Source organism: Cajanus cajan, chromosome 5 (assembly GCF_000230855.2).
Source record: "Cajanus cajan strain Asha chromosome 5, NIPB_CcT2T_4, whole genome shotgun sequence".
NCBI classification, from domain to species: domain Eukaryota; kingdom Viridiplantae; phylum Streptophyta; class Magnoliopsida; order Fabales; family Fabaceae; genus Cajanus; species Cajanus cajan.
In genome coordinates, this window is record NC_138521.1 from 24,109,688 (window position 1) to 24,130,146 (window position 20,459).

The window sequence follows — 20,459 nt, forward strand, 5'->3', positions numbered from 1 at the left end:
AAAGAATGCGTAGATACATTAATTAGCATTTTCCTAAATAGATTGGATAAATGTTTAAAAAGAATATATCGGATAAATAAAATTAAAAAAAAAAGAGAATAATTACATATGTAACTGGTATTTTACAATTTTAAATACGTGGGATATAATTTTTATGGCCCATTCAGGATATTGAGGATAGTAAAAGGCAAGCTCATGTGAATCAATTCGATTTACTGTGAGTTTAAGTTAGTTTGGGTGTGAAAGATTTTGTCTATTTTAATTATATTTGATTTGGTGAGTCAATTTATGGTAAATCATCTTAGTTTATCTAATATAATTTTTAAAAAAAATTTAAATGTTAATATATATAATTATAAATTAATATTATTAACTAAATGTTGTACAAATTAATTATAAAATTATAATAATTAATATCAATTTAATATAATTTATTAATATTTTATATAACAATTTTAATATTATTTAATATTATAATTATTAAATTGATTGTGGTTTTTTTTACATCTTTTTTATTTTTTTAATTTAAATAAGTCATCTCATTTAATTTATTAATTTATGATGAGTTAAACTAAATTATTTTAATTTTAATTTTTTAAAAAGTGAATCAAGTTAAATTATTTTGTTTATTATTCAATTTGTGAGTGATGAACTGTGATGGAATATCCAGTTTAACAATTCTAATAAGGCGATTCATCTGGGACATCACGAAGAGGTGGTAAAACTTTTTCGTGATTTTAAATTTTAATACCAAATTTTCAAACTTTTATATTATCATTAATAATTATTAATTATTTATATAACACATTAATTACTGATAAAAATTAATAAAATATCATATAAAAAATTATGACGTGACATAATTTATTACGTATGCAAGTTTATGGTTTAGGGTTTAACTAAATCACATCTAATATAAATAGTTATGTTAATTAATTTAATTAAATTTATAAAATAAAATTATAATGTATCAATTTTATTTTTCTTATTTATATTAAATTTTTCCAGAAAAGATGAAGATATCATTCAATGTCAAAGCTTTTAACCAATACTAATAAAATAATTTGATAAATGATAATTAAAAAGCTTAAGTGAGACAAAGAACATTTATTTCTAAATTTCTCTTCTCATTATCCAATAACTAGTAGCACATGAGGATAAAAATTGGAAAACAAAATTAAAATTTTATAAAAATCATTAAGTGTCTCTATTACTTTCTTCTAACATATAATAAGAGTCAAAAAGATTAAATATGTGTTAAAATAAATGATAGCTCGACAAGGACCTATGGTCCGACCTACGTTAAACTTAAGACAAGTCAGACTTTTTTAGAGAATAGACTAGATTAAAACTTTTAGTAAAACCTATTTAATTAAAAATATTAGACTTTAGGTCATTTAAAAGCTTATTTAAATGAAATAAATAAATATTTATTATTATATCAAAATTGTTATAAAGTGTTAAAATTATACACTTTTTTATCTTAAGACTAGGGTTCGAACTTAAAGTCTTATGCATACTACCTCAACCCTCACTACTAAGACAAACTTAGTGGTAAATTATACATTTATTTATCTTTATAAAAATTTAAGATGTTAACTTATATAAAAAGTAAAAATAAGTTTATTCATCGATAAATTTATGTGGTATTTAGAGATCTCATTATAAAATATAGACTAAATTATATTTTTGGTCATTTTTTTTTTATATATTCATTTTAGTCCTTTATTTATCAAAATGTTCATTTTGATTATTTATATTTTATATTTGGATTGATTTGATTATTTTAAAATAACAATAATTTTTAACTTTATGACACGATTTTGAATTATTTTTTAACTGATTTAAAACGTGAAACTTATACATTAAAATTTTCTATATAAAAACTATAAAATTCAATTAACATTCAAATCTAAAAGGATTATATAAATATAGCAAAAATCATGTAAAAATATATCCTACAAACAATTAGGAAATAATATGAAATTAGATGTTTTTAATTTTTTGATTACTTTCTTTGATTTTCACAATGTTCATATCACTTTTATGTTTAAATTTCAGTTGTATTCAATAGTTTTTATATAAATGAATCTAATCAGTCAAGTTTTAAGTCTTTAATCGGTAAAAATAATTCAAAATTATCTTAAAATAGAAAATAAGCATTGTTTCAAAAGAAATAAATTAATTTAAATTTAAGAGATAAATAACTAAAATGAACCATTTAAAAGGTAAACAAGTAAAATGAATATAATCTAATAAACAAGAAACAAGATCAAAAGTATAATTTAATCAAAAATATATTTTAAATAAGTTATGTTAGACTAGAAAATATGATTAAAATATATTATGAATATCATGTTAAACTTTAAAAGTATACTTATATCATAATAAACAAGTTACATTCCATTAAAATATATAGGACTTAACATATTTTTACTTCTACATTAGTGTTAACTTATTACAAAATAGACTTTTAAAAGAGTTGGTAGGTCATGCTAGATTTTTATATAGGTCATGATGCAACCTTTTAAAAAACCTATAACACATAAACATGTGAAACTCAAATCATTTATACTAAAGCAAGTTAGATTCAGACCCAGAAAAATCTAATTCGGCCCAATATATTTTTATCTAGAGATAACATCTTATTGTTTATAGATATGAAATTCACAATGTTCTAAAATTGGCAACTAAAAATTAATATAAACTTGTAAGACATAATTTTTATTTATTAAATATTATTTAACAAAAACGATAATTAAACTAGGGGTGAGCATTAAACCGACACCCGAACCGAACCCGAAAAATCCGAAAAAAAATATAGTTTTTGGGTGGGTTCGGGCGGGTCTTATGGGTAAATCGGGTTAAAATTTTGATTTTATACGGGTTATATTGGGCGGGTTCGGTTTTGAATTTTTAAACCCGCTAAAAATCGAACCCAACCGAAAATGAGATAAGTTTAAATTTTTATTATTTTTGTATAACTAAACAACAATGGTCCAAATTTAAAAGTCTTTATTTCAAGTATAATATAGCCATCAATATGTAACTTATTTTTTTCCTTTTTCTCATAACTTAGATATTTATTTTGTCTTCTCCTTCCTCATTCAACTTCTCAACACACTAGTCCATTTTTAGAGTTATCTTTTTGCTTCTTTCTTTGTCTTTCTTTTCCATCGTCTTATCTCCATTTTGAGTACATTTTGTGTGACTGTGATTTCTTATGGTTTTGTAATCTAACTTTATATTTCTTTTCCATGTAACAACTATGAATTTTGTTATCTTTTATTTTTGCTTCTTTAGTTTGTAAATGTTTCAACTACGAATCTATTTACACCATCTATTGTCACCTTCATTCTATTTTTATACACTATTTTAAAAATATTTTTTATCGTTTTAAGCTTCATCTTCGTTAAGATAAATTGGTCTATAAAAAAATTCAAACCCGATTATACCCACCCGCTTAAAACCGAACCCGTTTCAACCCGAACCGCCTCAAATCGAAAGCTCAGTCGGTCGGATATGGGTCACATTTTTTCAAAGTCGGTTTACAACGGGTTGGACATTTTTCACCCGAACCCGACCAAACCCACCCGTTGCTCACCCCTAAATTAAACTTATAAGCATTGGATCAAGGGATTCGCATCCGAATAACTAATAAAATAAAATAATATATATACAAAACTTTAAAAATAAGGAAATATATAAATCCAAAATTAAATAATAAAATTCTAAAAAACGTGAGACAAAAAGTACGATCAAGTAGATGAAAGAAATATCATATGAGATGATGGGCACTTCTGGCTTGGAGTTTGCCACAAGTTCCAAACACCACTCACCACACAAAACTCCTCAAAACTTCACTTTGTTTGAACTGCTTTGCGTCGATAATCTAATTCAATGGCTTCTTCTACATGCGCTCTCTCCCCCTCATTCCGCTCACAACTCACTAAAACCACCCTCGTTGCTCCACTCCCTCTCTATCAACGTAAACCACTTCCACCTATCTCTCTCTCTCTCTTTGCTATTTTTTAGTACCTTTCGTTGCTGAGTTTTGGTGTTGTTTGAAGGAAGCAAGTGCGAAATGAGCAGAAGGGCTTTCGCGGTTAAGGGAATTGTGGCTTCCGGCGTTTCCGTCGCCGCTTCTACTCTCACCGCCGAAGCAGAGTCGTCTTCCAAAGGTTAGTGAACGCTGTCCCACGCTCAACTCTGTCAAATGTGGGTTTATTAATGCTCATGGAAGGAATTTGATTTGGTTTCAGGTTTTGAGAGATTACCATACAAACCGGAAGGGTACAATTATTGGACATGGAGGGGTCATAAAATTCACTACGTTGTGCAAGGAGAAGGCTCTCCCCTTGTACTTATTCATGGTTTTGGGGCCTCTGCATTCCACTGGAGGTTTGGTTTTCTTTTTGCATCATTTCTCTTTTATCCCAATAGTTTGCCTTCGTTTGAGAAATACTAGTTATACTTTCACTCTTGCACTTTACGTTGGAGATCTCACGTCAATTAGAGATAAGTTTTGAAGGGTGACAAAACTCAATTTTTTAGATGGTATCAATTGTCATTGGACTTATGGTGTCATTCACTATGGAATCACCTTCAGACGTGTAGTCTAGCGAATTTCACATTCGAGATGATTAGTATTAGGTGTGTGTTATGGATCCTACATCAACTAGTGATATAGTCAAAATAAAGTATATAAGTTAGAACAATTCTCACCTTATATGTAGTGTTGAGTTGGGCCCAAACACATACTTGAGACCTCCGTTAAGAAATTGAACTATATTATTTAGCTGAAATTTATTAGAAATCACAAAATAGTGTAGATTTCCCTTCTTATTTAACAACTCAAACTTTAATTTCGTATTTTTAATAAGGACAAAACTTGGGTAAAGTTCCTTGAGTGCAGTTGATGTTATTCTTGAATCAAAGTTGAAGTCTTACTTTGTTAGTATGTATAAATGTATATTAATGAGATCTATATTAAATGCAATGCATAATTATGAGGTAAAACTCTAATTTTGATTGGAGAACAAAACAACACCAACCATACTACCTCCATACTAACACTACCTCCATTCCTTCTTAATTGTCAATTTTTTAGTAAAATTTTGTTTTAATTTATTTGTCGTTTTCAAAGTTCAAGACTACATTAATTACTGTCTTGTCAATTATACCCTTACATATCACCTAATTCTTAATTAATTTACACTTACAACTAACATGTATTTATTATGGAACAAAATAAAAGAGTGCACAATCAAAAACATTAAAATCATTGTATGGAAAATAGAAAAATTTATTACGTTTCTTGGTTTGTGTATAAATATAATAACCTTAAACAACTTTTAAAAAGAAAGGAGTGTGTTAGAAGATGTGTGGTTAGCATTCCAATCAAAACTTTAGTTTTTGGCCTAGGTTTTGGGTCCTTATACTTTCATTTGTATACGGTTTAGGTTTTGGTCAATTTACTTTAATTCCGTTAAAATGTTGATACTTATAGTTTTGCAGACATTAGTCGTGATGGTTGTCTTTAAGGGTAGATTTGGTGTCATATTAATGCTGACAGGGATCAAAATCTAAATGGAATGGAAGTATGTGGAAAAAAACACCCTTTTAAGGTATAGAAACCATAATTAAAATTGAGATAAGCTGTAGGGATTAAAAATGTGTTTTCTTTCTTTGGTGGCTTAGTTTTCACTTTTCAACCATGACGAAATGTTATGCCTTTCTTGTTTCCTTGTTTAATTGCTTAAATTATACTTGAGTAAAATGAAAAATACCTGAAGATAAGCAAAAAGAAAGAAAAAAAAAGTGTGTTCATTTTTATGAGGTGTTTAGATCAGTTGTTTTTATTTTAACCTCATCAATATATAGCATGTAATGTGCTACAACAAGATGTTAATGTCACTATAGCTCCTTCTTGTAAGATAAGAAGCATGAGTGGTTCTGTTCTGTCTTTTGTGGTGTATACAATTTTGATTAGAATCCAATCTTTGTTGGTGTTGGTGGCTGCAATTGTGATAGGAATATACCTTCTAAGTGGGACAAGCCTTTTAAGACTTATCACTGAAAGCCCAAATAGTATGGGGCCTAATTGTCTTTTGCTGAAGAGTCGGTTAGAAGAGAGAGAGGGAGTGTTATGTGATTCCGTTATATAGGGATTGGTTATGGGGGATTATGTCAGAATTGGAAATAAGAATTTGGAGTCAAGAGAACCTTTCTTTGACTTGGGGGAGCCTAGCTCTCATTTCAGCCATATTTCTTTTGTTTCTCTGCCATTTCTCTGTTTCTTCTACAGGTACCTTGGTACATCACGTATCATTGGTGCTTTCATTGAGAGATTTCCATATATCGTATGCAAACGAGAATGGCGTCACGCATCGAAAATGCCGAGTCCAAGATTGCTTGTATTGAATCCATTGTTAAATCCCATGAACAGCTCTTGAAAGAGCAATCATCCCAACTGAGCTCTCTTCTTACAACTATCACTGAGTTGTCTAAATCTGTGGCTGCCATGTGCACAGAGATGCGTGAAACGATGCCGCGATTTTCCTCCACTGGAAACGCAACAACCCATTCTACTGCGATCTTTTCCTCACCAGCAGGCTCTTCGATGACCCTCGATTACTGTTTATCATCCAAACCTGTCGAACTCCCTTCGTTCAACGGCGAGGACCCTGTCGGTTGGCTCGCGAAGGCTGAAACCTACTTTGCGGTTCAGAATACCCCACTGGACATGCAAATCCAGCTTGCTCAAATCTCCATGGACGGGATGACGTGGCATTGGTTCAAGGTATTGAGTGATTTCGATCCTCATTTGACTTGGGCCACCTTCAAACGCACACTCAAGTTGCTTCACCAAACAGCCACCATTAATGAATATGTAGAAGCTTTTGAGGTCCTCACGGCACAAATTTCCCCTCTCACTGAGGAGCAATATATGGGGTTTTTCCTCAGGGGTTTACGTGAGGATATACGCTTGGAAGTGTTGACGTTTGAACCTCCCAATCGTCATCGTCTAATATCAGTTGCTCGTTTGATTGAATGAAAATTGGATCGAGTCACCACTCATGGGAGCACTTCAGGATGGAGACAACCCACTCTGTAAAGTAAGTCAAGTTCTTGTTCCTCCGTTAATGGGCCTATTAGTAGAGCCTAATCTGCAAGTGGCTCTAATGAATCACATAATAGAGGTTCTAGATCTAGACCCAATCCTCCTGGCCCAACCTCTTCTCGGTCCAATACTCGTAACCTCTCCTATCCAGAATTAATGGAACGCATAAATAAAGGCCTCTGTTTCAAGTGCGGTGGTAAGTGGGGTCCAACCCATGTCTGTCCAGATCGTCACTTGCGTCTTCTTATTTGGGAAGGTGAAGAGGATGAGGTTGTGCCTAGCCCCGATTCATCAACCATCCGTGAGGATCAACCGAACATAGATGTTCAAGACATGGCCTGTCAAGTTTTGGATTACTACGCCTTGGATCCAGGAGAGTTGGCACGATCCAAAACCATCAAGTTAGAAGGGATGTTGGCTGGATACCCCATCCTTCTCTTGGTTGATAATGGTGCGAGTCACAATTTTATGGCACGGGAATTGGTGAGTTCTTTGAATTTGGAGGTCATGCAGACAAAGGCATTTTCTGTTGGACTTGGTAATGGGAGTTCGTGTTCGTCTCAAGGAATTTGTAGAGAACGTGTGAAGTTGGGTCGCTACACAATTATGATGGACGCATATGTATTAGACTTGGGTGGCGTGGATATTGTTTTGGGAGTGGAATGGCTCGAGAAATTTGGACGAACAACAATGGATTGGCAAAAGAAGACGATTAGTTTTGAGGACAATGGCCAATTGATCACATTGAATGGTCATCACTTTAAGGACATCCATCGTTCTCTGGCTCTGCAAGGCTTGCTACATGGGGTCGCGATGGAGGATATTACTCTCTATCAAGTGAACTCCCAAGTCCTCTCCCTTGCTGATGATCCTGCGTGGCAACACGTTTTAGAGCAACATGCCTCTGTTTTTGCAACAAGAAAGGAACTACCACCACAACGTACTCACGACCACTCTATTACACTGTTACCAGGTTCCAAACCAGTTAGTGTCAGACCTTACAGATATGCCTATCATCATAAGGATGAGATTGAAAGACAAGTGGGAGAATTGATGTCCGAAGGATTAATCCGTCATTCATTGAGCCCTTTTTCTAGTCCAGTTATATTAGTTGAAAAGAAAGATGATTCTTGGCGTATGTGCGTGGACTATAGAGTTTTGAACAAGGTGACAGTGTTGGACAAATACTCGATACCAACAATTAATGAGTTAATCGATGAATTACATGGGTCTCAATTCTTCTCGAAGATTGATCTTAACTTGGGTTTTCATCAAATTCGAATGCAAGAGACGGATATCCATAAGACTGCCTTTAGGACCCATGAGGGTCATTATGAATATTTGGTCATGCCGTTTGGGTTGGTCAATGCCCCTTCAACGTTCCAATCCACCATGAATTCGGTCTTCCGCCCTCTTCTTCGTCGGTGCGTTCTAGTCTTCGTTGACGACATTCTGATTTATAGTCTAGATTGGCAGTCTTACATTTCCCACCTCCATGATGTGCTGAGCTTGTTATCTTCCCATCAATTTGTGGCAAATCACAAGAAATGTTCCTTTGGTTTTTGCTCTGTTGACTATTTAGGACATGTAATTTATGGGAGAGGCGTTGAGATGGACCCATCTAAGGTGAAGGTTGTGATGGATTGGCCTACCCTGCTCAATGTGAAGGATGTGCATGGTTTTCTAGGTCTCACTGGATATTATCGATGTTTCATTAAGGATTATGGCAAGTTGGCCCAACCATTAACTGAAACTACTAAGAAGGAGGGTTTCTTTTGGGGTCCGACTCAGGTGAATGCTTTTGAATGCCTCAAGCAACGATTATCCTCTTTTCCAACTTTGGCGTTGCCGGATTTCACTAAGGAGTTCTTCATTGAGTGTGATGCTTCTGGTCATGGTCTCGGAGCAGTCTTGATGCAAGATAAGCAACCCATAGCTTATTTTAGTAAGGCTCTTTCACCATGCACTATGTCAAAATCTGTGTATGAGAAGGAAATTATGGCTCTGGCACTCTCTGTTCATCACTGACGGCATTATCTTTTGGGGAGGAGCTTCAAAGTTTACGCAGACCACCGAAGTTTGAAACAACTCCTTCAGCAACGTCTCACCACAACTGACCATGGTAGTAAGTATCGTAGGAATCGCGATTCGTATCGTACGATACGATACGATTCCGTGCTTCAGCGATTCGAATCGCATGGTGTATCGTTTTTGATCCTGAATCGTTTTCGAATCGTTTGTATCGGGTTTAGAATCGGAAAATCGCGATTCTGGAAGGTCTCGCACGATTCTGGGAAGAAATGGGTCGCGTCCGAAACCGGGTCGGGTCATGCGCGACCCGGTTCTGAAAACCCTAAAAAAAATGTTTTTTTTAAATAAAAAAAGACGAAACTGAGACAGAAAATGCCGATACCCATTCCTGTACATGACCCACTTAGTGGGTTTCACTTTTAGTGGTCCCTTTGTCTCGTCCAGGTTCGCAGCTTCGTTTGGATGGCTGTTTGGGTTGCTGTTCTTCGTGTTAGTGGTCCACTTGTTGCTGAGTTTATGCAGCAACAACACTAATATTTTTTTTGGGTGGCTATATTGCTGATTAGAGTAGCAAACAGTCCCTTGTATATGTATATATTTAGCAACAACAATGATTTTTTTGGAGGCTTTGTTGTTGAACTGTACAGTCATTTCTTTTGGCTTTGAGACTGTTATTATTTGTATAATTCTATCTTTGTTTGTATTTTGAAGCTTATATATTACTATATATTTATGTATGACTTCATTTTGTCTGTTTCTTTATATTAAAATGTGCTTAGAGTGCTTTTATATGTCTTGTATGCATATATATACACTATGTTTTTATTGATCATGAATCTTATGATTCACGATACGATTCGATTCACGATTCAAAAAATAAGCTTTCCGATACATTATGTGTATCTCGATTCAACTACCATGCAACTGACCAACAATTTTGGCTGGCTAAACTCATGGGGTATCAATTTGAGGTCATATACAATCCCGGTCCTAACAATAAGGCTGCTGATGCATTATCTCATAAATATTCAATTCCTGAAATTAATACTATCAGTATAAGCCCTTTTTGGGTTGATTTTCCCAAAATCAGAACAGAAGTTCAGAATGATCCAGAAATGCTCCGTTTGATCCAAACCTTGCAATCTGACCCAAACTCAACCCCCCACTATGTGCTTCGGGATGGTTTGATATTTTTCAATGGTCGCCTAATGTTGCCTAAATCGTTTACTTTAATTTCCTCCCTTTTGACTGAGTATCATGACACGGTTACAGGGGGACACTCTGGATTCACTAAGACATACAAGAGGTTAGCTTCTTCTTTCTTTTGGAAAGGAATGAAGGCATCAATTATGGCATGCATACGCCAATGTGATGTGTGTCAACGCAATAAGTATGAGGCAATGTCTCCCAAAGGTTTACTCCAACCTATCCCTATTCCAGAGATCATTTGGGATGATGTCTCCCTTGATTTTATTACCAACTTACCTCGATCACAGGGGCATGAAGTGATTTTGGTGGTAGTGGATCTTTTATCTAAATATGCCCATTTCATTGCCTTAAAGCATCCATACACAGGTCGGACAGTGGCAGAAGCTTTTGTCAAGGATGTTGCTAAATTACATGGATTCCCAAAGTCTATTTTAAGTGATAGGGATCCTCTTTTTCTTAGTAAATTCTGGAGTGAGTTATTTTGCCTTCAGGGAACGGTGTTGCGCATGAGCACCACTTACCACCCTCAAATAGATGGTCAGACCGAGGTGGTTAACCGTTGTTTAGAGACCTTCCTCCATTGCTTTGCTTCAGAGCACCCCTCCAAATGGTATATGTGGCTGTCATGGGCAGAATTCTGGTACAATACTTCAACTCATTCTACAACTGGTAAATCACCCTTTGAGATTGTTTATGGATGCTCTCCTCCCACTATGCTTCGTTTTTTGAATGAGGAAACTCAGGTGGCTGCTATAGCAACAGTGCTCATGGACCGTGACGAGGCTCTTCGCCAACTCAAATTCCATTTGCATCGGGCTCAACAGACAATGAAGAAATATGTTGATGCTCACAGGAGGCATGTGACTTATGTTCTGAGAGATTGGGTGTTTGTGAAGCTTGTCCTCATAGACAACAATCTGTTGTTCGAAGAATCAATCCCAAGTTGTCCCCTCGTTACTATGGACCCTTTCAAGTGTTGTCACGTGTGGGAGAGGTGGCCTACAAACTTCAGCTTCCAAACTCTGCTCATATTCACCCAGTTTTTCATGTTTTGCAACTTAAAAGGTCCGTGAAGAGTGGGTCGGCTACTACTACTCTACCTCCAGGACTGGTTGTTACTGAATCTGAATCCCTAAGCCCTGAAGCTGTTTTAGCTACCAGGGTCAGCAAGTACCAAGGAGACTTAGTTGAAGAATGGCTGATTCTGTGGAAATCACAACCTGCAGAGGAAGCCTCTTGGGAGAAGGCAGCTTCTATCAAAGAGAAATATCCCAATTTTTGCCTTGAGGACAAGGCAACTTTCATAGATGGTGGTATTGATAGGAATATACCTTTTAAGTGGGACAAGCCTTTTAAGACTTATCACCGAAAGCCCAAACAGTATGGGGCCTAATTGTCTTCTGCTGAAGAGTCGGTTAGAAGAGAGAGAGGGAGTGTTATGTGATTCCGTTATATAGGGATTGGGGAATCATTTGTGGGGGATTATGTCAGAATTGGAAATAAGAATTTGGAGTCAAGAGAACCTTTCTCTGACTTGGGGGAGCCTGGCTCTCATTTCAGCCATATTTCTTTTGTTTCTCTGCCATTTCTGTGTTTCTTCTGCAGGTACCTTGGTACATCACTTATCAAATTGTCTGTCTGGTAAGATCATTTCTTCATATGTGGAGATAGTCATGACTCATATCTTTGTTTATATCTCCAGGTACAACATTCCAGAATTGGCTAAGAAACACAAGGTATACGCCTTAGACTTGATTGGATTTGGGTGGAGTGACAAAGCACTTATCGAGTATGATGCCATGGTTTGGAGGGATCAAGTGGTGGACTTCGTGAAGGAAATAGTAAAAGAACCAACAGTTTTAGTTGGAAATAGGTAAGAACTATATTACCTGAATTAACGTTACAGTGTTAGGCTGAAAGCCTGATTTTTCTTCATTCCACAAGTTTCAGTGTTTGTTTTCCATTCATGGTTTTCCCCTAACTCTGAATACATACTCTGTTGTCTCATGCATTAGTTGGTTTTCCTCTCAAGGCATGCGACAATGATTATGTTGTTTCCCTCAGCAACAGATATTTCATCAACTAGAAAAAATATTTGCAAAATTATTTTCAGCAAATTAAAGTCTCAAGTATTATGTTGTTGAATTTGGTTGTTGCAATGTTTATCTTCTCCTTACTTCTGACCGTGTGTTTGGAAAACCGGTGGAGACGTGATAAACCACATCCAATGAGAAGCAACTTCAATTAGCTTCTACGTATTTTAATGTTTAGGCATGAAGAGAGACTCAAAACATGTTTCAAAATTCATTCCAAACACCCATTGAGTTGCCTAATTGATGAGTTCACAGCTGCAGGACCAACATTTATTTGCAGTAAATTACAAATTCAAATTTGTTTTATCTATAGCATTGACAATTTTGCAATGTGTGCTATAAAAATAAAAAAATATGATATTTGTCTCAAATCCTCAATCATGATAATTTTTCAGCCTTGGAGGATTTACTGCTTTGGTTGCAGCGACTGGGTTGCCTGAGCTTGTCAATGGTGTTGCTCTACTAAATTCTGCGGGACAATTTGGCGATGGGAAAAGGGAAAGTAAAACTTCTGAAGAAACACCTCTACAAAAGCTTGTCCTAAAACCTTTGAAGGAAATTTTCCAGCGTGTAGTTCTTGGATTTTTATTCTGGCAGGCAAAGCAACCAGCTCGGATTTTGTCAGTCCTAAAAAGTGTAGGTTACTTCCTATCTTTTCATTAAAGCATACTTCTGTTATCAAAATGGTAGGATATTTTTATCTTAATAATCATATTGACGGAGGTTTTTTTGTCTTTGGTGGGGCTGCTTATTCCCCTTTCAGTAACTTTCTTCTGTTTTTTATTATCTTACTAGTTGATTTGCCAATCAAACACTTTTCTATTTAATTTAATGAATACATGTTTTGACTGCATGTGCAGGTGTATATAAATTCTTCCAATGTGGATGACTATCTTGTGGAATCTATAACAAGGCCAGCTCAAGATCCAAATGCCGGAGAAGTTTATTACAGGTACCATGTCCATCCTAAACAGGAGAATCACACCATAAAAGTTAACCATTGTAGTTGGAGAGTCTAAGGACTTCTAAACACCATGGCTGACTAGAGTTCTATACATCCAACGTGGGACTCAACTCTCTTTCAATTGAATTCAAACATGCCACCATGCTCTACTGCCCCCAATTCCACATGAGCTGGCTGTGCATTGGTTCCTTTAATTACTCTCGGGAAAACACTGAAATGCATCACCAAGTGTGCTGCACATTTGCAACCTGAGAGGCATGGTAAAAAGGTATAAAAATCTTTAAAGAACCACACCACAAAAACTAATCATTATAGTTGGAGAGCGAGACTAGAGACCTTGTAAATCCTACATAGAATCCCCGTACTTCCTATCCATACCTTGCAATTGGATCCTAATAATGTGCTACATATTTCTATTTTGGTTTCATCTTGGTATATATGGGTAGAAACATGTTGTCTCAAGCTTTAGCAATGTAAATAAGCAGAGGGGATGCTGATGCTCTAAACCAATAAAACAGCCTTTATTGTGGCCTTAGTGGTGTTTTGTGTAGTTCTCAGAATCTTACGATTAATACAATTAGGCAACCTACTGATTCCTATCATAAGATGAATTTAAAATGACTTCATATCTTACAATACATCAATGAATCTATGCAATTTTATATCATTAATATGAATCATAGGATTCAACGATTCATTTTTTTTTCTTTTTTTATAACTCACCGATTCTTATGAAAAATTGAAAAGTCATATAAGCTTAAATTGTTAATTAAAAAGGAATTAAAGGAACACTTATGAACTTATCCTATTTGAATATTTTAATATTCAATTTGTCACTCATTTAATGCATATAATGTATTTAACTGTAAAGCCAGCCTCACGCTGTGCCTTCGACTTTAGGAACAAGGAGACCCGAGCCTTCGCCAAAATCCCATTGCTCAGCTCCTAACTTGGAGTGGGCAGGCCTGCATTATGCATCTGCCAGCCCAACCGAGCATAGAACAAGCCATGTCCCATCACTTTATTGCCCCCACTTGGGTTACCAATCTATTTAGCTATTTACTTGCTTCGTTTCCATTCTTCTAAAATAAAGATTTCACTAACTCAGATATAACTAATAATTTTGTTCTACAAGACTTTTGATGAAGTTTTTATCTATTTCTAGTTTAAAATTTTTGCACTGAACACTATATATCATCTATATTATATATTTGAAGTAATTTTTTATTGTCTTTGAATCTTACGATTCCATACAAATTATGGTTTATGATTTAAAAATTAGCTTGCCAATTCACGATTCGAATCCTGATTTGATAACCTTATCAGTTTCTTTTCCTAATTATTCCTTTTTATTTGTTTTTACTTGGCCCAATGTTGTCTACAGGTTAATGACACGCTTCATGATGAATCAAAGCAAGTACACTCTAGATGCTGTTTTAAGTGAACTCTCTTGCCCACTGTTGCTGCTTTGGGGTGACCTTGACCCGTGGGTTGGTCCAGCCAAAGCTAATCGAATCAAAGAGTTTTATCCAAAAACAACTCTTGTAAACTTGCAGGCTGGGCATTGTCCACATGATGAAACACCAGAGCTTGTGAACAAGGCTTTATTGGATTGGTTGACCACCCTCACTCCTGAAGTGACTCTTCAAACGGTTTGAACGTGTATAATTTTGTAAAGCCAATCAAAAACAAGTTCTTGATTAAGTTTTTAGTTTCAAGTAGTTCAATAGTATTTATCAGCATACGTTCTGTACAAAGAACCGGGTAAATGATAGCCGGGATAGAGGAAAACGATAGCAAGAATACATTATTATCACCGTTCTGCATACCTGTACATTTTTCAAGATCATGTATGCATTCATTTCTTACATAAAACTATTTGGTTAATCAACTAGTTTAAATGTTTACACTGTGACTTTTCTCCTCCAGGCATTAGCGAATCAGAGTAAATCTGATTGTTTCCCGATCACTACATTTCTTGCTATATACGTATCTTTCACATTTCTTTAATTTTTTTTGGTGCAAACTTGCTTGTTAGATCTGGTTATAAACAAAACGAGGAGCTGTTTTGTTTAAGAAAATGTTGCTTTATTTTTATTTTTCTAATTATACTTCTAATTAGAAAAAATTGTTATTGTAATTTCACATTAATTTTTTTTTCACTATCATTTAAACAAAAATTCGAAAACAGATAGTATATTTCTTTTTATCAGTCAAACAAACATTCATTCAACATAACATACTTCGAAAGTAGATAGTTTCCACATGAATGTACAAGTTCATACTTATTTCTATATTTTGTCATGCTTAAATTTTTAGTTGGATAAATTTCTCTATAAACATTTTTAAGAGAAGAGAATAAAAAGAAAAAATAAAATTAGTTTTATTTATAAGTTAATTTATATAAAAGTTAAAAAATGTATTTTTGGAAAAGTTAATATGTGATAACTTCAAACTCAACAAAGTCTAATTATGGGAGAAACTCTGACAATTCTCCCCATTTGGCAGATAAATAATCTATCACTCTTGTAATAGTCTCTCTGTCTCCCTCTTGACTCTCATTTCTATTCATGAATTTCTATTTCTTATCACTAATTAGTAGGTCTAACTGAATTAAATTCCTAGTTTGGTTCGATTCAATTTCATAGCATAGGAACAGAGTTCGATTGAGTGGTGCTAAACAGTCAAATTTTATAATACAGTGCATTGAACCAAAGAAACAGCTCAGTTTCAACTAAATTAATAATTGCAACTAATCTAAATCTGTCATTCCCGACTCTTTTGGTAACAGACAAAATGGACACAAAAAAAAATAAAAATAAAATAAGAATTCCATTGCCGGGAATCGAACCCGGGTCTCCTGGGTGAAAGCCAGATATCCTAACCGCTGGACGACAATGGAATTGATGTTAGAATTGCATTTACATTTATAATAATAATTCACAATGACTTTCTACATCATAACATTTTTTTAATAAAGAAAGAAAAACTGTTGTTTGGAGACTCAAGGAAAGTGCTATCCCTCTCTCTCAGACCATCATGGTTGACTAAGTGACTTCATTATTCACACCATGAAGATTTTAATTTATAGTGACCCCAATATTCAATCATTTTATGCTACATACTATAATATTGCGCAAAACAAGGGAGCTACTCAAGTCATCATAGTCTGTCGCCCTTAATAATGTCCTTAAAGTGTTCCCCAACACACTTCTAGATGTTTTAGCTTTACCAAAAACAAGAAAAATTTATTATTATGCACGTATTTTTAGAAACTTAGTTTAGAATTATCACTTTGCTGAAACACCTAGCCATGTTTTATTTCTCATCTATTACCTTTATTTCTTACTAGTATATACCAACTCTAAGTTTTTTTTATATGTATAACGTTTTCTTATATGTATAGGAGTAGTGAGGTAGTATGATTAATATGCATGATTAGGCAAAGAAATTGAGTGGTATTTAGTGGAAGCATGATGAGTCTACGAATACGAGCTTTGGTAGACGTGACTCAAAATAAAGTAGAAGACACAAGGACCCACTACCCCACTTCTTTTTCTTTCAATTAGGTTAAATTGGTATCACCCTTCTATGATTTCTTGAATTCAAATCTTCTTGAACAGTAATACTACTGTAAAATATAATCATTTGACTTAAACGACGGAACAACTATGAGGACAGAAAGCTCACTCCAATGTGATTGGTCACCAATGAAAAAGCAACGAAACCGTTTGATTAGATTTGAATCTTACTTTTCTTTATCTCCATTCTCCCTTTTCTTTTCCTACACAAGCTTAACATCTTTGAATCTGTTTAGTTTCTAGAACCAAGAATACTTTGAATCTTAGGAACATGAAATGAATTAACTAGGAATAAATGTAGTAATAAGTTACTTATCCAAGAATATCATAAGTGTTCTCTAGTTATTAAATTATATTTTACTTATTTAAAATATTTAAAAGTTCAAATATATTTGATAAAATAAAAAAAATGTACAATTTAACATGTGATCATTAATGTACTTGTCTAAATGGCACACTAAGTCTTCTCGTAGTCCAAAGGCCGAACGAAGGCTCCGATCCGATACGTTGTTGAAGGGGTTGGTACATGCAAAAGGCACTCCAACGTTCAAGTCAGGACAAGCACGAATATCTAGGATAATTAATGAACAGTCACGTTACCTTTTGTCCTGAACTATTTATACTGACATTTATGGGCCCTGGACCCCATGGGCCTTACGACATATTTACCGTATTAGGTAATACACCTTAATCGACTAATTAACCTCTAATCTTTGATTAAGAGTATCAAATGATGATAGGCCGATCCTGGTGGCTGATTGACATTCAGCTTCCTGATTCTGCCATTCGGCGGCTGGTGGTGGCCGAACCCCCCTACCTGTACAATTAATATAATACATTGTTTATGAAAAATCGAAAGTGGGTTATTGGGAGGCAAACCCCAGAGTGACGATAAGCATAAAAGAAGACACCTTAATCCTATTGGGCAGATGAATCCACCAAAATTTTTACTATTAAGACTAAAATGTATTCAGAAATTTAGATTCTCGAGACTGGATTTCTTCTTTTTAGTGTACTTGTGGTCCATAATGTCTCAAATACAGATTGTTATTATGTATTTTTATATTGATAAGTATATCAGCTTAATACTTTATGAACCAATTGTATTTAGTTAATGATGAGAGACACAATGTTAACAATCAACTCGTTTTAAATTTAATTGATTGAAGTAGAAGGAGCCTAATTCCTTTAAACAAATGATTGTATGTTCAATCTCAAGATTCATGTGTATGACAAAAACCATTAATTGCTTTGAGTGCTTGCATTATCTCGAGAAGATTGTCTATCAATTTCTATGGGTTTAGAAAATATTTAAAAAATGTAAGAGAAGAGTAAATATCACAATTACACTTCGAATTGAAAAGCATATAGTATTTTTTTTCCTTTAAAAATTAAACAAAATCAAGTTAAAATCTAATGAATAATTTTTATTTTATCTTCTATGAAGAGTCCAGCTAATTGAAAAAGATATTCATTTTATTTTGGAAAGAAATTATTATATATAATTAATGTTTAACAAATTAATCTATACATATATTTGTTTTCCATAAAATATGAGGTAAAGTAAAAGACCAATATCTAGAAGTAAAATCTTTTATCAAAATGATCAATAGATAATACAAGTGAAAGAGACTACAATTCTTTTGAATCAAATTTTTTTTGTTCGTCCCTGGAGTATTTAGAGTCGATAGCAGTGACTAATCTCCTCGTTACGTTGGAGACACCTCAAAGGATGGGATAGTTAGCCTCAAGATTTAACGCGGCTGCATACACAAGATAGGATTTGAACCCCTAACCTTGCTTAAGCGTAGATTAAGTCCTACCGCTGAACCATACACTTGGAGTTTCTTTTGAATTAGATGTAAGACTGAATCAGATTCATTTAAAATAAAGCTCTAATTTTATTACCAAACCCTTGATAAATCATGATAAATGACTATTAGTTTCACTTAGACTTATAACAAAACTACAAATATCAATAAATTCAAATAACCAATTAACAAAATAATATCTTAAAATACCTCTAAAAACATGTTGCTACATGATTATCAAGAAAGCTTCTATCGCTAATAATATTAATCTTGATGAAAAGCATATAGTATAATATAATAAATTGTATTACCTACTTAACAATTTGTTGACAAATTCTTTAGCATCCGACATTGTTTGACTGTTCCATAACAAAACATGTATATAATCATTTGAAATATAATATATGGTTAATGTTAGGCAGAAGGCAGCATATATGTATTTTATCTCGGATTATTAAATCCCAGTCCCAGGAGCAAGAAAACATGCCACACTAAAATTTCTTATTAAATATTAGTAGTATATTGCAACCGAAGAAACGTGTCCTTTTATTACTTTTTTTTTTCATTCTTTTTTTATATATTTTTCTGTATCACGTGTAACTTTTATTGACTAAAAATAATTTTGCTCAACTTGAATAGAATTATTGTAGATAATAAAATTTTGTGCAGTTATATTTTTTATAACTTAAATTCAAAATTACTTGTTAAACTAAAATAATCTTAATTTTTCTGCAGTTTTTATTTTTTATTTTTTTTATTATTGAAGTCATGATGGATGTTTTTAACCAAAACTGAATTTGGATAAGCACAAAACCAAAAATAGGCAATTATAGATGATGAGACAACATCTAGAACTGATTAAAGCCATGGATTTTGATTTTTGAAAGTGAAATTATCTATAATCTCTATCAAGTCAACATTGAACTGAAAGCAACCATTAATTAGAGGTAGTGGGGCCTGTAATTCTCATCCACTCATGATCATCAGCAATAGCCTTCAAAGTTTAATGCTGGAATCTGCTATCACTATCAGAACCTTCTCAAGGTGATAATTGGATATGCATGTTAATACACATTACAATCTATTTCGTTACAAAGATAGATTTCCAAACCACCTTTAGCTATTTCTAGCATGCACCCTCTACAATTTCAATTCTCACATTTAATGTTCCTTGTCTTCTCTTATATATATATATATATATATATATATATATATATATATATATATATATATATATATATATATATATATATATATTCTACTCAAAATAAAGGGGTCCTTACAAAATTGTTTTCATTTTCATCCACTCCTCTTAATTTAAAAAAAAAATCAATTAGTTTTGGGAAACATTAGAGATATCACGGTCACAAATGATATCTGGAACGTATCCAGAAATAAATTGGAGGGGCCATTTTTTTTTTAATTTTTCTATAACTATTTGAACATTGCTGTACAAAAAACTATTTGAACATTTATCTGTCAACAAATAATTATTTGATAAATAACGATTTTCATAAAGTATTTACTGATTTTGCATGTAAAATTTAAAGTAATTTTATTTTCAAATCATTAAAAAAAGTATATTACAATTTGTTAGAAAAACTGTTGTTAAAATTTATGAATATTATAATTTATACTATTTTTTTT

General features: G+C 33.6%; 1 protein-coding gene and 1 non-coding gene across 4 annotated transcripts; one reads left to right on the forward strand and one right to left on the reverse strand.

Annotated features, from left to right (window-relative positions):
* The first annotated feature begins 3,821 nt into the window (after window positions 1–3,821).
* On the forward strand, window positions 3,822–15,327 carry LOC109810486 (alpha/beta-Hydrolases superfamily protein). 3 transcript variants are annotated; one of them, XM_020373965.3, is made up of 7 exons: window positions 3,822–3,988; window positions 4,071–4,181; window positions 4,263–4,401; window positions 12,066–12,236; window positions 12,852–13,092; window positions 13,317–13,408; window positions 14,805–15,327. In XM_020373965.3, exons 1-7 carry the CDS (start codon window positions 3,901–3,903, stop codon window positions 15,076–15,078), a joined length of 1,116 nt encoding a protein of 371 aa, XP_020229554.1. In that variant the 5' UTR covers window positions 3,822–3,900; the 3' UTR covers window positions 15,079–15,327. The 3 variants fall into 3 exon arrangements, with proteins under 3 accessions (XP_020229554.1, XP_020229555.1, XP_082931240.1); XM_020373966.3 differs by having other exon boundaries at window positions 3,842–3,988; window positions 4,075–4,181; XM_083075114.1 differs by lacking the exons at window positions 3,822–3,988; window positions 4,071–4,181; window positions 12,066–12,236; ... (1 more) ...; window positions 13,317–13,408; window positions 14,805–15,327 and adding an exon at window positions 10,427–11,786 and having other exon boundaries at window positions 4,268–4,401.
* Window positions 15,328–16,250: 923 nt separating this feature from the next.
* TRNAE-UUC (transfer RNA glutamic acid (anticodon UUC)) lies at window positions 16,251–16,322 on the reverse strand. Its single transcript has one exon. It is a non-coding gene; the product is annotated as a tRNA-Glu (tRNA).
* Between the last annotated feature and the right edge of the window lie 4,137 nt (window positions 16,323–20,459).

Excerpts from the sequence above, each read along its gene's own strand:
- LOC109810486 (XM_020373965.3), top strand. The coding sequence starts at position 3,901 with ATGGCTTCTTCTACATGCGCTCTCTCCCCCTCATTCCGCTCACAACTC. Across the intron at positions 4,402-12,065 it reads GCCTCTGCATTCCACTGGAG|GTACAACATTCCAGAATTGG; the intron begins GTTTGGTTTTCT and ends TTATATCTCCAG. Across the intron at positions 13,093-13,316 it reads TTTTGTCAGTCCTAAAAAGT|GTGTATATAAATTCTTCCAA; the intron begins GTAGGTTACTTC and ends CTGCATGTGCAG.